At 38.5% G+C, this 18,366-nt stretch overlaps 1 protein-coding gene across 1 annotated transcript in view; it reads right to left on the reverse strand.

The window, feature by feature from the left end:
- tg (thyroglobulin) overlaps positions 1-18,366 on the reverse strand; it is a 366,459-nt gene that overhangs the window by 326,131 nt on the left and 21,962 nt on the right. Inside the window, exons 9-14 of the mRNA XM_072569545.1 lie at positions 14,371-14,964; positions 13,111-13,350; positions 6,975-7,112; positions 6,188-6,265; positions 5,353-5,465; positions 3,213-3,333 (exon numbers count right to left, since the gene is read on the reverse strand). Of these exons, the coding sequence (XP_072425646.1) occupies positions 3,213-3,333; positions 5,353-5,465; positions 6,188-6,265; positions 6,975-7,112; positions 13,111-13,350; positions 14,371-14,964 (1,284 nt within the window). The remainder of the gene's footprint in view (positions 1-3,212; positions 3,334-5,352; positions 5,466-6,187; positions 6,266-6,974; positions 7,113-13,110; positions 13,351-14,370; positions 14,965-18,366) is intronic.

Here is an 18,366-nt window from a genome sequence, read left to right on the forward strand (position 1 = left end):
GAGGACCTGACTTAAATAGCAATGTATATTTTCAAGGGAGTTTTCTCCACATCCTGGTCAATATTTAATTCTTAAGATTACAAAAACTGATTAAGTGGTCATTAGCTTGTAACTATTTATGGAGTTCTGCAATCTACAAATAGGCTTCCCTTTTCCCTATGTGTAAACAGTAACTATGAATTAAGTAATTGGTCATAAAATGCATTGGAATGTCCTGAGGCCCTGATGTGAAATATGCCACAAATGCAAGCTCTTTCATTATATGTAAACAAGTGAGTTGCATCACATTCATTCTCCACACTGTTTAATTCCTTTTTTTCCCAAAGACACCTAACTTGGTTTCAAAATAATTTACGGATCTATTTCAACAAGCAATTGTGACAGAATTTAAACACTTTAACTCTGCTGTATGTGTATTTTTCATTCTAAATATCTCTCTGACAAGAAAGCCTCATATACTGACTTCCAAATTGTTAGTCATTGGTATTATTGGAGGATGTAACACATCTGCTGGCAGTTTCAGAAATTATTTTGAAGATATTTTCACAGTTCCAGATGGCAAGAACACAATCTCTTGGAAATCTCACCCTGATGTGGCCCACTACATTCCTCCCCAACAACTTGGCAACCTTTCTTTTGAAAGGATGGAAACAAATGCACACTTATGACAAATGTTTAACTTACTAGTTTCTAATATTGTAGGCATTTTAATCATCAAAGCTGATGCTGAGAGGTTAGTGCCATCATCACAGAAAAGAGGCAAAAATACCTTGATTCGTTTCTTTTAATCATGTTGCTTCTTGACATAATCGGGTCAACTTCCAACTTGCCAACTAAACTTGATAATCAGCTGTCCAATTTTAATTTCATAGAAGCTGATTGATCCACATCCCAGTTTTTACACATGGATGGTAGATTGAATCTTACAGAATCTGACAGCTCAAGAGAAAGTCATTTCGCTCATCAGATAATGCCACCTCTTTGATAGAACTACCTAATGAGTTTTATCCTCTTATTCATTTCCCATGCAAGTTGCTCCCTCCCAAACAAATGTTTCGTTCTCTTTTAAAAGTGACTCCTGAATCTACTTCCAATATCCAATCAGGCAATCCATTTCAAATCATAGCAACACTCTTCTTTACTCTTTTGCACTCCAACTCTTTACACTCCACTTTCTTTATTTCCTCTCTACTTATTCAGTCAAATGAATCAATTTGTGTCCAGCTAAATGGCGAGCTTAGAGGAACTGGAGTGTTCTGCTACGCTGAAAATAGTTTCTTTCTGTGTACTCCTTTCAAGCTGCTCAAATTTCAAACATTTCTCCAATAACTTCCACAAGGTTTCTCTGTTTTAATTAGAACAACATGGTTTCTCTAATCTCACCATAGAACTGACATCACTCAGTCCTGGCATATGCTCATAAATCACCTCTGCAGCCTCTTTGAGGTTTGACAACTTTCCTAAAGTATTTTGCCAAGAATTGGCAATGATGCTCAACCTGAGGTCTATGCAGTGATTTATAAAGGTTCAGCATAATTTCATGAGTCATAGAGAACTACAGCACAGCATATGGCTGTTTTGCCCAGCATATCCGTGCTTGTCAAAAATAAGCACCTAACTACACTAATCCCATTTTCCAGGACTTGGCCCATAATGTTTCATACCTTGGCATGGCAAGAGCACATCTACATATTCTGAGGGTTTCTGACTCATTTACCCATAAGGCCTGAGATTCCTACCATCCTTTGGGTGAAGACAATTTTTCTTACATCTCCTTTAAACCTTCTGCCCCCAACCTTCCATCAATGCTCCTGGTCATTAATCCCTCCATCAAGAGGAAAGTTGCTTGCTGTCTACTGTACCTATGACCCTCATTATTTTATATATCTCAATCATGTCTCCTCTGCTTTAAGGAAAATAACCTCAGTCTGTCCAATCTCTCTTCATAACTGAAACTCTCCAGCCCAGGCAACATCCTGGTAAATTTCCTCTGCATTCTCTCAAGTGTTATAACATCCCTCCTATATTGTGGATTCCAGAACTGCACACAATATTCTAGCTGTGGCTAAACAAACCTACGGCTTATAGAATTGCAGCATAACCTTCCTGCTCTTAATATCTCTGCCTTGTCTAATAAAGGTATACTGGATGCCTTGTTTTTGTATTCCATGCTTCTACTTATGTGATAGGACAGACCGATCTGCCACTAATAAAATGCCAGTAGTCTGATTTGCCCTTAATAGGATGTTTAGTTAATTAAATTTGCTCTCTGTCATTTTCCTTTAGCTAGCAACTTTCAGTTGTGGGGTTAGGAAACTACTGCCTTGTTCATGAGTCACTGAAAGTTAGTGTGTAGATTCAATGATCAATAAGGCAAAGAAACAGTATGTTGGACTTCATCACGAGCTGATTTGTGTGCAAAGGTAAAAATGTGTTGTTGTAATTGTATAGAGCTTTAGTGAGACCTTACTTTGAATACTGAGTGCATTTTTGATCCACTGACCTAAGGAAAACATATACTGTGATAGAGAGAGAGTGCAGAGGAGACTCACCAGATGAAGCATTGGGATGGTGGGATTGTACTATGGGAAGATTAGGTCTCTACTGTTCAGAATTTCAAAAATGAACATTTCATTGAAACTAGCAAATCTTTTACAGGGTGACAGGGTGGATGTAGATAGGCTTTTTACTCTGGTTGATGATTCTATAACCAGGGAAATAATCTCACAATAAGGAGTAAGTCATTTAACACTAAGATGAGGAGGGGTTTCTTCATTCAGAAGATGGTGAATCTGAGGAAATTCTCTTGCCCAGATGGTTTTGGAAGCTTAATCATTGAGCTGGTTCAAGACAGAAATCTACAGATTTCTGGAGACGAACAGCATCAAGGGAAGTGGAGATAGCAGAGAAAGTGGTGTTGAAATAGACCAGAGAGCCAAGATCTAAACAAATGGCAAAGCAAGTGTGATGAGATGAATGACCCTTTGTCTCTTCGTAGCCTGATGGTTCTATCTATATCTCCATGGTAACAGCTCAGCATGATCCTACTGAGGATTGTGAGAGAGTTTATCATGTTTGATATTTGAGGCTAGAAATCAGGAGTCATGCACTGCAGTGGAAATCAGTATCAGGATTGCATGTAGAAATTCCTTTCGAAATCACCCCTGGTCTCACACACAGTCACTGTACTCAATTCTAGTAATAGTACTCACAATGTTTTTGCCCATCTGAATCAGTTACAGCCGGTTGAAAAGCTTTTCCTGTCACTGGGTCAATGCACCAAGCTTTACCATCTCCAGAATCTGACGTCTGCAAGATATTGTATTCTCCACTCTGCAGAACAAAATACAAACGTTACTCAATGCAAGTGAAAGCCAGTTAAAAGGTGAGACACACTGTAAAGCTTAAAATATAATTTTCACATGTTTAGATTTTTTAAAAACTATTTGAGAAAATGTATTTCCTACTTCATCTATTTAGTTAATTAAATGATTCAACTAGATGTTCAGAGCTCTTGTCCTTTTTATGGTTCACAAAAAATATCATGCATGGAGCTTTGTTGGAGTACAAACACACTAATACTATGTAACTGGTTGGTGGAAGATATTGAGTTAGCCAGTGCACTAGCGATGTGCCGAGGGTTTTGGTTTAGCCCAGATGAACTAAAGTGATGACTCAGCTGGTGCTTGTAAGAATACCACTGGACATCCGCAATCATATTTCTAGTGGGTATGATTTGCAGCATAAAATTGGCCTGAATTCAGAAGAACTTGGTAAAAAGGACCAAATCCCACTGATACAAAACCCAGCTGAATGGCCGTCTTTACAGGGGTGATCAATCTACAGACATCCCAGGAGAATACACATGGAATTCCAGGCAGACCCTGTCCAACAAACTGTCTAGGAGATTCTTCTTAGTCTCTTGTTATCTAACTGTCCCTTTCTCTCCTACACTTTGGCCCATCTTTAGGAAAGGTGAGTCACTTGTCCCAGGACAGAAGGTCTTATAACAGACATCTCAAGTTCTCTGCTGGATTTTCCCTATTAAGCTCCACTGAGACAGTGCTGAACACCCAGATGGTAAGGGAGAGATTTTTCCAACCCTTTTTAAAATAGTTGAGTGACTCTTCATAAATGTTAAAAATCACACATCATGAGATTATGGTCCAACAGTTGTATTTGGAAGCACTAGCTTTCAGAGCACCACTCCTTCATCAGGTGGTTATGGAGTATTCAGGTGGTTATAATTGACTATAATCTGGTGTTCTGTGATTTTTAACTTTGTCTACCTCAGTCCAACACCGTCACCTCCAAGTCTTCATAAATGGATTATGATGAAGGCCCTTTTTCTAAAATAAGATTCTGATGGTGAGTGTATTGCTCTGAAAACTTCAGGGATAATTAAGTCTCTCACAAAATGGTGGTTTAATGTTAAAGTTCCCTCTCCAACAGAACTGTCGGTTAATCTCTCTCTGCATAAAGGGTTTCTTGATGTTAAGACAGTCTCTTTAAAAGCGAGAAGACCTCAAGGGGAATAGAAGCAAAAATAATAACTTTTCTCTTGGTAAGCACATGTAATTTTAAAAGGCAATAGCTATTACAACAGGATATCGTTCTGTTTAAAATGGTGTCAGCAAGAAGCCACTCTGGGATATCTAATAAATTTTCTTTGATCTGTGACTTATTTAGTTTGTGAATTGCTAATTAATGACATCGCCTGTGATACAATCACCTGGAACTACTATTTAATGAATGGTATTCACCAATCTAATTCATCTGTGGTCTCACCATCTTATTCAAGGCAGATGTGTTAACTTTATTCTGATTTATTGATGGTAAACTCTGGTACTTTGGTAGTGTTACAATGAAGTTGCATTTTAATATCTGTAAGAGAACTGTTTGAAGTCTGCAGCTGTTTTGATTTCAGAGATGGCCGAGTAAATGAAATCCCATTATTGTATAATTGATAGTTTCTATATGGTCAGCTGAGATTTCAAAATATATCGTTCTAGAATGATGAGAAGTTTTTCTCTTTAAAAGGGGAAACGATAGTGAAAGCCCCTCCTTCAGAGAAGGTACCTGAATGTGAATGCATCTCATTTTAGAAGAGGTCATGTTCGTGATAGTCCCCTAAAAGCACCCTTTATTGTGAGGTGTTTTCCTTCAGAGAGATGCCTGAAGGAAACATATTATTTTTAACCGAAGTCATCATTATCAAAGGACATTTAAAAGGGTTGTAAGAGAATCAGTTTATCTTTAATGGGTATCCTAATAGTAAAACTGCATTGTTCAATGTGGTTCCTGTATAAATTGGCAGTGTTGGTGGTAGTCATCATTTTGTTTCGAACGTACCACAGAACAAGTTGGATTAAATAATTCCCTGGTTGTAGAATTAACCTGAAAACCCACACGCTTCCATCCAGCCACTGCAGCATTCATTTGAGAGCGTTGACATGGAGTCTGACCTGGAAAATGAAGATTGAAATGCTAACTGAATTACTTTAGTTGTTTGTTGTAGCCCCAAAATTTTGAAATTATTTTGGTGTTCTAAAAAATGAAGCACAATAAAATACAAATACGCATAACTAACACTGTATGTGATGAGCTGATAATCTGATGTTGAGAGAGAGCAAAATGTCAAGAAGATACTATCGTCCATAGCTCTCTTTACAATTTTACATGTGCATCAGTACAAGACATATGGAGACACTAGATAAAAGAAAATGGAAAATATGTTTTTTTAAAAACAGCTGGCTTCCTCAATAGCTCAATGATTTGATGCTGAGTGAGCAGCTGGGTCATTCAGATAATGAAGTGCTCTGATTTGATCTCTGCTCTATATTAAATTAATTGTTTTCAGCATTAATGGCATAACTCTCACTTTACATTCTGAAATTATTGTAAGTCAGGCGAAAGCAGAATTAGTCTGTGCTGTGATGGTCCTCATAGTTGGATACATTAATGTTATGCATTTTTCAGTTCATATGTGAGGAATGGTTTGGGTGAGATGCTTTGTTCCAGGGACATGATGTCTTTACGTCAAGGGAGAAGAGAAACACAAGAATGAGAACTTTAAATTTGAGTCATTTCCAGTCCAGTATCTAATGTATTTTCAGCTAGATGAGCAAATGGGACTTGGTGAGAGTCAGGATGCGGGTAAGAGGCTTCCATGCAACTTTCAACTTACATTGAGGTTTCTGGGTCAGGCGACTAACCAGTGAACCAGGAATATAGTTTCCAGAATTATCAACACACCAACAGTGACCTGTAGTGAACCAAAACGGTAACAGTAATGAGAAATGGTCAAATATAATGCCCAATCATAAAAGGGAATTATAAATGGCAAATGGTTTATATACCCATTTCCTCTCCCACATCATTGTTGCCCCACATTCCCTTTAATCCAGTCCTGGCTCAACTGAAAGCCAAATTCCATTACAGAAATATCAGCATGTTAATTAATTATATTGTACAAGTCAATCGTTAAATTAATAATCTCTAATGTTAGTTATGAAAGCAGTAAATATTGCAAAAACACAGCAACTACTGCACACACTGAAAGAGGACATTTTCTTTATTCACCCATAGGACATGTGTCTTGCAGTTTCTTGCCAGCATTCCTTTTTGCCCTTGAGAAGGTGATAGTGAATCACCATCTTGGACACTTTATGTAGCCGAGGTACATTACTCTGTCTTTCTCTTTTACAACGCAACTAACCCGCTGTGCCTGATCCATGATTATTTCTCAGTTCTTGAAATCTCTAAAATAAATCATACAACTTGGCACTATTCTTTCTCCCTGCAGCATTTAAATGCTTCAAAGTATTGCTTGCCTTTTCTACCTCCCAGCCAAAACCTGCCTCACACTGACACTTTGAGTTCTCTCAAAGACAAGCAATTGTGGTTGTGCAATCTAATCCCTGGTGAAAGTTTGTTAGCTTTCTGGCACTTTTCAAGTTAAACACTGCACTTACCAGTACTCTCAAAGCACTGAGTTGATTCCCAGTTTCCAAGGCCATCACATTGGGGGATGTAAGGGCTGTAACCTTTTAGAGTTAATTCCCCAAGAATCCCTTCTCTGGTGAATTGATTTCTCCTAGAGAATTGTAGAACTGTTTGAAAGCACTTCATTAGTAAAGTCAGGTACTCACAGAACAAGGGCTTGATACACAAGTGACTTTAACATGGAACAAACAGTTCTTAACACAAGATGCTTCTCCAAACTTATCTCTCTCATAACATATCTGTCACTAATCAGATACCTGCTTTCAATATCCAAAGCTTTAAACTTTCTTGTATTAGTTATGTTATCTTTACTGCTGGTAATTTTCTCATAAGACCATTCGGAGCAGATGTAGGCCATTCGGCCCATCATGTCTGCTTCACTATTCAATGAGATAATTTGATATTCCTCATCTCCACCTTTTTACCTTCTCTCCAAAATTGTCTCCTCCTTTACTGACTGAAAATCTATCTGATACATAGTTCTTCAATCCTCACCATAATAAGTAAATTTGCTGTTAAGTAACAATAAGGTGAGGGTACTCCTTATTTATTTACTTGGAAATGTTATAGCAGCTTTCGGTGGTGGATGTATGTTTAAACACAGAAATCTAAACGTTGCTGTCTTGGATGTAGCATTCCACCATTAATATCCTGAAAATAGTACTTCACTGCCTGGTTCACATTTGAAATGCATTAAAATTCTCAATTTGCATTGGTTGCAGTAGATATGAATTAATGACACAACAGTTAAGTATTTTGAAGATGGGAAATTTCAGAGAATTTCCCAGCTCCTTGAGGATGAAGTGCACCAGACAGTCAGATATTTGCTCTGGGGGGGATCAGACAAGTCACTGCCCTGAGAAAGAAATCAGAGGCAGCCAGTAAGAAATATGGAGGATGAGGGCTGTGGGAAACAGGTACGTCAATGCTCTGATACCCTGTCACAGCTGCAAGACAAAACAATAGAACAAAAAATACCACTCACCTCTGACAACTTCATAAACCCATCCACCAGTGCCTGCCAACTAATGCAACCTCATGTCCCATAGCTCCTCATAACTTTCAGCTAATCTATGTCTTTCCAGATAACCCCCTTGACCATTGTATGTTCACTTAGTGCTAAGTCTTGCCAAACTACCTGCCTTACACATTCTATGTAAACAACTCAGGTATCCACTATGGATCAACTTTAGGACCCATGATGAGGTTAAATGAGAAAAAGTTCCAAGTGTCTGATGATGAATTTGCTCATGTATTAAAAAGTATTCACTGCATTTAACTTCCTTCAACTAATTAGTCACTTATATAAGCAAACATTTGTATTAAAAGCCCATTTGAAAGACTTCTTAAACACTTTTGAAACTATCAATCACACCGTGAACTGGCATGCTACTGTGATACTAACAGTTTCCAAATCAGTTGTGCAGCACACATTCTTTTCACAATAAACCTCAGGTGTAAACAGGGTGAACTGATTTCTTTATATTACAGACAGCATTCAGCCCATATCCTTCCAAACCCTTCCTATTCATATACCCATCCAGGTGCCTTTTAAATGGTGTAATTGTACCAGCCTCCACCACTTCCTCTGGCAAATCATTCCATACATGTATCACCCTCTGTGTGAAAATGTTGCCCCGTAGGTCCCCTTTATATCTTACCTCTCTATGGCCTCTAGTTCTGGACTCGCCCCACTCCAGGGAAAAGATTTGTTTATTTACCCTTCCCATGCCACTCGTGATTTTATAAACCTTGATAATGTCACCACTCAGCCTCTGACGCTCCAGGGAAAACAGCCCAGCCTGTTCAGCCTCTCCCTATAGCTCAAATCCTCCAAACCCAGCAACATCCTTGTAAATATTTTCTGAACCTTTTCAAGTTTCACAACATCCGGCCGATAGGAAGGAGACTAGAACTGCATGCAATATTCTAACAGTGGCCTAACCAATGTCCTGTACAACTGCAACATGACCTCCCAACTCCTGCACTCAATACTCTGACCAATAAAGGAAAGCATACCAAATGCCTTCTTCACTATCCAACTATTTGCAATTCTACTTTTTAGGAGCTATGACCTGCACTCCAAGATTAGATTAGATTAATTATAGTGTGGAAACGGGCCCTTCAGCCCAACAAGTCCTCACCGACCCGCCGAAGCACGACCCACCCAGACCCATTTCCCCTACATTTACCCCTGCACCTAACACTACGGGCAATTTAGCATGACCAATTCACCTAACCTGCACATTTTTGGACTGTGGGAGGAAACTGGAGCACCCGGAGGAAACCCACACAGACACAGGGAGAATGTACAAACTCCACACAGTCAGTCATCTGAGGTGGGAATTGAACCCAGGTTTCTGACGCTGTGAGGCAGCAGTGCTAACCACTCTTTGTTCAGCAACACTCCCTAGGACCTTAGCATTAAGTGTATAAGTCCTGCTAGGATTTGCTTTCCCAAAATGCAGTACCTCACATTTATCTAAATACAACTCCATCTGCCACTCCTCTGTCCATTGGCCCATCTGATCAAGATCCCATTGTAATCTGAGGTAACTTTCTTTGCTATCCACTACACTCCAATTCCAATATCTGCAAGTTTACCAACTATACCTCTTATACTCACATCCAAATCATTTACTTAATGATGAAAAGTAGTGGATCCAGCACCAATCCTTGTGGCACTCCACTGGTCACAGGCCTCCATTCTGAAAAACAACCATCCACCACCATCCTTTGTCTTCTACCTTTGAGCCGGATCTGTATCCAAATGGTTCGTTTTCCCTGTATTCCATGAGATCTAACCTTGCTAACCAGTCTCCCATGGGAAACCTTGTCGAACACCTTCCTGAAGTCCAAATAGATCATGTCTACCTCTCTGCCCTCATCACTCCTCTTTGTTACTTCTTCAAAAAAATCTCAATCGAATTTGCAAGAAATTATTTCCCACACAGAAAGCCATGCTGACTATCCCTAATCAGTCCTTGCCTTTCCAAATACATGTACATCCTGTCCCTCAGGATTCCCTCCAACAACTTGCCCACCATGAATCTCAGGCTCACCGTTCTATAGTTCCCTGGCTTTTCCTTACCACCTTTCTTAAACAGTGGCACCAGATTAGCCAACCTCCAGTCTTCCGGCACCTCACTTGTGACTATCGATGATACAAATATCTCAGCAAGGGGCCCAGCAATCACTTCCCTAGCTTCACACAGAGTTCTCGGTACACCTGATCAGGTCCTGGGTATTATCCACTTTTATGCATTTCAAGACATCCAGTACTTCCTCCTCTCTAATATGAATATATTTCAAGATGTCACCATCTATTTCCCTACAGTCTATATCTTCCACATCCTTTTCCACAGTAAATACTGATGTAAAATATTCGTTTAGTATCTCCCCCATCTCCTGTGACTCCACATAAAGGCTGCCTTGCTGATCTTTAAGGGGTCCTATTCTCTCCCTCGTTACCTTTTTTTCCTTAATGTATTTGCAAAAAGTCTTTGAATTCTCCTTAACTCCATTTGCCAAAGCTATCCCATGTCCCCGTTGTGCCCTCCTGATTTCCCTCTTAAGTATACTCCTACTGCTTTTATACACTTCTAAGGATTCACTCGATCTCTTCTGTCTGTACCTGACATATGCTTCCTTCTTTTTCTTAAACAAGCCTTCAATTTCTTTAAATCATCCAGCATTCCCTACACCTACCAGCCTTTCCTTTCACCCGAACAGGAATATACTGTCTCTGGACTCTCGTTATCTCATTTCTGAAGGCTTCCCATTTTCCAGCCGTCCCTTTACCTGCGAACATCTGCCCCCAATCAGCTTTTGAAAGTTCTTGCCTAATACCATCAAAATTGGCTTTCCTCCAATTTCAAACTTCAACTTTTAGAGCTGGGCTATCCTTTTCCATCACTATTTTAAAACTAACAGAATCATGGTCGCTGGCCCCAAAGTACTCCCTCACTGACACCTCAGTCACCTGCCCTGCCTTATTTCCCAAGAGTTGGTCAAGATTTGTACCTTCTCTAGTAGGTACATCCACATACTGAATCAGAAAATGTTCTTGTCCACACCTAAAAAATTCCTCTCCATCTAAACCCTTAACACTATGACAGTCCCAGTCTAAGTTTGGAAAGTTAAAATCCCCTACCATAACCACCTTATTATTCTTACAGATAACTGAGATCTCCATACAAATCTTAATTTAGAAATTTTGAAACCAGGACATTTCTGTCACCTGACATCATGACAGCTCCTTTGACACCTCCCTTGACAGCTTGATCATTACCATAACAGCTTGGAAGTTCAAAGGGCAGAATATTTCTAATGGACTTATCACTGTTATTACACGTAGTGTCTACTTTTAACTAATTCAAAGAGCGCATGACATTTCACAAAGGGTATCTGCCCTATCCATAACTGTACCTTCCCTCTGAAATTGTGGCCTATCACTCCAACAAACTTCAGAGACCTTAGACATTCTCATGGTATGTCTCAAATGCACAAGTTGTGTTTTGAACAACTCACGAATGAAAATTAGATCTGATTAATTGTGCTGTAATGGGTGCAGTTGCTTCCATGAAGCACGGCTATGCAAAGGACAACTCAGTCTGCTGGCTTTCCCTGACTCTCAAAGCCAGCAAAAGCAACAGTGCCTGGCTTGGGGTGGGACTTCGAGATTTGGGACCTTGGTGCCATATTTGGTAAGTCAATGAAATAGATGATGTCATGGTGAAATCTTAGGCCTTACGATTCCTTCTCATTAATTTCACAACTTGATCTGGTTAAGGAGATAGAGTTGCTGACCATGTCTACTTAGGTTCCAGATGCTTGGCTTTTTTCACCCTCTCATTCTGAAACTTGCTTAAACACCTGTATGTACAAAGACAATCTAAATAATGGCAGACATTGCTATAAAGTCTGCTGTAGCAAATTACACCACAGTAGTTTGCTTCCCTGGGAATCCAGTGAATTTTCTGTTGGGACAAGTTGTTTCCAGATTTACATATGGCAGTAATGATAACATACTATTACATAGCTCTAATGTAATCTTTCATGCAGAAAAATATCCTGAGGTATCGCATAGAATCAAATAAATTTGATGCTGAGCCAGCTAGGAATATGAAGTAATTAGTTATAGCCCATTGGGGACAACAAGTGTTTTTCTCTGTTTTAGAGAGAGAGAGGGGTGGGGGGGGTGGGAATGAAGAGTGAGAGAGAGAAAGAGAGAGAGAGAGAGAGATGTGGTTGAGAGGCATCATTCCATATCAAGCATGGGACAATGCAATGAGACAGACCTCCATGAACTACCTCAACTAATATAGGAATTGAACCCACGCCATTGGCATTATTCCATGCCACACTGCAGCCATCCAGTGACTGCGCTAATGAAACCCCATGCCAAGTTAGAAAAGGCAGTAGAGGGAAGAGTCACCAAAGGAAGGTTTGAAGAGGGAGTATGCAGGGAGAGATGGAGGGCTATAGGGAGACGATTCCGGAGGCCTAATCAACTGAAAGAAAAATAAGGTATGTGTGTGTGAAAGAATACTAGATCCAGGAAGCATGTAATTAAGGCTGTAGATTGTAACAGAAGATCATTGAGCAACCTAAACAGAGTCAATTAAACAGTTTAGAACTTATTTACTTGACTTCACCCCATAATTCTTAATGGTCTTTTCTAATTAAAAACAACTATTACTTTCCACATGGAAAATGCCAATTCTCCAAGTATACATGATACTCGCAGAGAAGAAAAATCATGAATTTCCACTTTTCATGGGGTGAATAGGAGCTTCCTGATCTCTCTCCCAAATGAACTAGCTTTATATTCAGCTGGAAGAGGCCACAGAGATAAGAAGGAGTGATTTCAAAGTTTAAATATTGGGATGAGAAATTTTAATGAGAAACATTTGTGGACTAAGAATTCATGTAGATCAGTGAGGGTAGGGATACCGTATGAGTGCAATAGGACAGTGTTACAGAGTTATCATACTAAATTTTGAGGATAACATAGATGAACTCACAGAATCAGAATTGCAAGACAGTTTAACTCAAGGTCAGCACAATAATGTGCACATTTAGACATTAAACCAAGTTGCTCACTGGATTGGGCAGCCAATCGAACAGCATAGTCAGCTCCACTCAACAAAGCTTCAGAAAAGGAAGGAGCTGATTGGAACTTCCCAAAAGACTGAAGTTCATTCTCAGTCAGTTGTATACCACTGGCAGATAAGAAAGCCTGGCCAAAGGAAATATTGGAATTTTTGGAATCCACCATTATTTCCTCTGCCTGAGCAATAAAATGAAAGATTTGTTGAACAGCACGATCACAGGATCCTGGACCTAGAACAAAACACAAAGATGCACATGATGTAAATAGAACATAATGATTATACACAACCTAAATGCAACTCAATAACTGTATACCAAACATGGATTAAAAATGAAGACCAAAAAGACGAAGACTATGATAGGCAGAAGGAATGCATTTAAGCAAACAAGAATGACATAGAAGTGGTTTGTGTCACACTTGAACAAGTAAGTATATTTATCTAATTTTGGAAAATGAAAATGTTAGATGGAACGCTGAAGTCAAAAGAAGGATAGAGATTGTTAGAAGTAATTTTCTGAAGATGAGGAATCTGTGTTCAAGAAAAGTTAAGTTTGTATCAAAGAACAAACTCATAAGATGTTACATTCTATCCATTTTCTTACATACCTCTGAAATTTGGATAAGAAATAAGACCTGTTAACTAATCAGAGACCTTCGAAATGTGGATGCTAAATATATGTTTGAAAATCTAGAGAGATCTCGACTTGAGAACAAAGTGGAGGGCAGAAGGAAAAATGGTGTCAATCAAGCCACAGTTGGATAATGTGTATCACAGAAAGGTCACATAGATGAGTTACAGTGGATGCATAGAATGGAACAAAACAGACAAGCAAGACATACCAAGACAGCAGATCTCAGTTTTATATGGAAAACTTGACTTTGTGAAATCTGGCACAGTGGAAAATGGGCTTTTGATTCACAAAGAACATTTCTCCTATTACTGACAATGACCAGTTTTGCTCCTGTGGTGACTATTAAATTAGTAGAAGAGTAGTAGAAAGTAAGAAAACAGTATAACAAGAAACGGGTACAGAGATTAAATAGAAGGGATGACGGAAGTGGGAAGGAGTAAACAATTGAGAGAAAGGTAAGGGATAGGTATTGGGAGAGTCATAGACAATCATTGAGAGAAGGGAAAGAAAGTAAAGTTCACAGGAAAGGGAAAGTTGAGAGAAAGCTTTTAACAAGATGGAAGAGGAAGGAAATTACTAAACACGCTTGAGAGAAGTTCTAACTGCTGCATTGCTTACATTGGGGAAATTGACCCATTTCAGCCTTTGTCCCTGGAAGTTCTTGTCCTTTCTCATCAACACACCAGCATCTACGCAGCTCCATCTTATTCAATTTCACACTGAAATCAGTGTATAAACCAGGATAGTGTGTCACAGCACCAAACAACAACTGCCAAAACACGTAAGGATTCAGCAAGATATTAGTGCCAGGTGTAGAGGCGACAATTGCTGCAACATCGTCAGCAGAAATTGAGTCAAAAGTTGAGAAAGCAGAAAAAACTGAAAAAACATGGTGATGCCTCTTTCTGTAGAGTTCCTTCACAAACATCTCAAAACTCTTGGAGACATTAGATGATCTGCGGTAATCAATGACCTCATTTAAGATAGCAGTGAATGACATTTCCTGGCCTCCATTATTCTGAGAAATCCACTGTTGATAAAATTCAATGACCTGTTGTGGAAGGCCATCACACTGGACTTGTCGCCAGTCTCCATTTTCCTTGCACTGAGGTACGTAGATTGAAGGCACTGAGAGCAAGTTTGGTTCTGACAGCAATATCTCAATTGTCTTTAAAAAATTCTCTGCAGCAGACAATTGGCAAGCACTGGGACCTGGAAAGAGAAAAGGATTATCAAAGGTAAAAGTTTTCATCTTTGCTCAATGTCCAGTCTAAAAATGCTTAGGCTTTATTTAACTGAGTATTGATTAGAAAAGCAAATTTTTGATTAAAACTAGTTTGTGAGTTTCATTGACAACTTTGGCATTTTTTTTTCAAAAATATGTAGTTAAATCTGAAACCAGGTTCTTCAATCTAAACAAAAGAGACTGTGGAGGCATGAAGGGTAAGCTGACAGTGTTGTATTGGGAAAATATATTAAAAGATATGACAACAGAAGGCAATCCTAGTACTGAAAGAATTAGTACCTGTTTTACAACAAAAATATATTGATTTAAGGCACAAAAATATACAAAGAAAAGTAAGTCAACCTAACAAAAATTGAATTAGATAAGAAGAGGAGACTTATAAAGTAGCCTAAAAAATAGTAAACTCGAGACTTGGGAGCATTTTAGAATTATACAAAGGAAGGCCAAAAAGATGATAAAGAATAAAAAATTACAATATGAATGTGAACACAAAATCATAAAAAATGACCTGTAAAAGCTTTTATGTATAAGTAAAAATTAAAAGATTAGCAAAGATGAATATAGGTCCATTACTAGCAGATGGGAGAATATTATTAGGAAATAGACTAATGTTGGAGAAACTAAATAATTACATTGCATCTGTCTTCTTGAAGGAAGATACAAGAAATCTCCCAGAAATACGAGAGATCCAAGTGACTTGTGAGAATGAGGAACTGAAATACATTAGTTAAAATTTGGAGAAATTAATGAGATTGAAAGTTGACAAATCCTTTAGAGCCCATTGATCTCAGACTGTTAAAAGGGATGAGTATAAAAATTGTGGACATACTAGTTGTAATTTAAAAAAAAATTCGATATGGTCTAGAATGTTGCCTGCAGATTGGAGGATTTCAAATGTAATCTTACTATTTAATAAAGGAAGGAGGAAGATAATGGAGACTACAGACGTGTTAGTTTGCCACTAATTGTAGCGAATACCAGTAAAATACTAGAATCTATTATAAAGATTCTGATAACTGGGCAATAGTCTTTTGTTTCGTTTCAGTTTGGTGCAGTTCTGCAGAAGTGGATGAAGCAATGCTCCTGACGGGAGAAGCTGGTAAAACAGTTTAGTTCTAGACCAGGAATGTTTGCATAAAAACATAAAGAGGTTATTTGAAGCAGAGAATGTTTAAACTCAGGAGTATGAAATATTGTCTCGACTGGGAGTTGAAGTCACAGTTAAATTAGACCTAGTGAAGCATTGGTGTCCATACTGCACAACAAGTGCATTTGGGTACGATAAGGGGCTATTTTGGGATTAATGTGATTATATTGTAACATTGCTCCAAAAACTGTAAACTTGGATGTGTAAAAAGTCTAAGTTCCTTCCTTTTTTGTTTTCACTTCTTCTGTGAAGTAAGTTCTATTTTATTCTTAAAACTAAATCTGTAATATTGTATATGTATCTGCAGTGATAGACCACCACAATAAAACCAAAAGTAAAACAGCTCTAACTTGTAAAGTAATAACACCAGCAGAGGTCATAACAAGAGCCCGCTTCATGGATACTGGAAGGAAAGCAAACCAATTACGGCTCCACCGAAAACCCTCCCTGCCCCAGCTGCCCATTGTAATAAGCCTGACTGTGTCTGCACTGTGCAGTTGGCTGCTTCTTGTGACCTAGGCTATAAGTAGCTGAATTAATCATCAGCATCAGAAGTTTTCAATGCTTAAAAGGATTTATGATGTTCCACAAGCAGTCTTTGAAGGGATCAACCCACAGCCCTAAGGCCCCTAATAATGCATTGTCATTTTTAAATGTTAAAGAGGGAAGTCTTCAGGGGCACCTTCATTTTGAAGCATACTCTGCATCTCTCATTTGCGCAGCCTCACTCACCTCTTCTGGTGTCTGAGGATTGCTGCAGGACCTCCAACTGGACCTTATGTAACCCTGGTCCACCTGCCATCCTTAATTAGATTGGGAGGGATGGGAGATGTATAACAAGCCACTTAGGGAGGCTGCTTCAATAAAATTACTTCAGCTTAAACTTACTGAATACTTAACAACAGGCACCCCATTGCTTATCTTCTCCGCTACAAAAGCAGTTGAGGGTTAAGACATTGAATGTTTTCAACAAGGAGTTAGCTATTGTTTTTGGTCTAAAGGAATCATAGGGTATGGGGTTAAACAAAAACAGGAACAGGGTGTTGAACTGGATGATCAGCCATGATCATATTGAATGATGGAACAGCCTCAAAGAGCCAAATGGCCTCACACTGATCCTATTTTCTATGTTTCTTGATTAGCTACTAGAATGTTAGCAGGATTAAGCTGTGAATCAAGCATCACTTCATTAGAAAGGACACGATGTTAATCAGTCAATTTGAGGTAAATTTGACACTCTCAATCCTATGTGGCAAAATATGACTTGCAAAAATTGTAATTTACAATTATGTGAGAATCCACAGCCTGTGCTGCAGTGCTTTGAAATTGTCAACATTCATTGAAGAATGAATCATCAACATTGTCCACCAATACTAACCACCAGACTGACAGAAATCTATTTCATAGTCTGTGAAAGTTGAAGATTAAGTGTGTGGTGAATGACTCTGCTTGAAGTAAGCATGAATCAGCATTGAGGTCAGAATGATGTACTTCTATCTCCAATCGCCACTAACTACAGTTGCAATTCTTCATGAAAGCAATGAATCACAGTAATCATTTCTTGAATTTATAATTTTGCGGTTATCTTTCTTCCAATGATTAGGGTACATGACTTTCTGTGATCCACAAATGTCTGTACAGGCTCAACTGAGCTACCTTTAAGTCTCCGCTTTTAAGTGCAAATATCTTTCTTCTCCAACCATTGGCAGAAGTACTACTGTACTGGAGTGAATAACCCTTTGTAATAACCAGTATAACTGAATGGGATCCTTTGACTCCAAATGGTTCTAGATGCATATCAGGGGAAAGAGAGGTGAGGAAATTTGAAATCCAACAGGGAAAGAATCAGGCAAATGATATCCCTCATTCTAACTATTTTTGGAAAACAACTTTGTTACACTTGAACATATAAAATGTAGTAATTGTTATTTCTCTCATGTTACAGTTGATTATGTGACTCAATTTAAGGATTTAGACGTTTAAATAAAAACACAATTAATTTGCATATGGCACTAAATTGAGGATAGATGGGAAATATGCGATACTGAGAATTAATGTAGCAAATTACAGGTAGTTAAGAGTATACTTGCAAATTGGCATATATTTATCAAATGAATTTCAACATGAGTTAAACTTAAATGTTGGCAAGAAATTTAAGGAGGTTGTATTTACTGGGAAAATAACAATCCAAATTGTGTATCTAAATTACCTGGAAATAAAT

This window comes from Chiloscyllium punctatum, chromosome 5 (genome assembly GCF_047496795.1).
Source record: "Chiloscyllium punctatum isolate Juve2018m chromosome 5, sChiPun1.3, whole genome shotgun sequence".
NCBI lineage: Eukaryota > Metazoa > Chordata > Chondrichthyes > Orectolobiformes > Hemiscylliidae > Chiloscyllium > Chiloscyllium punctatum.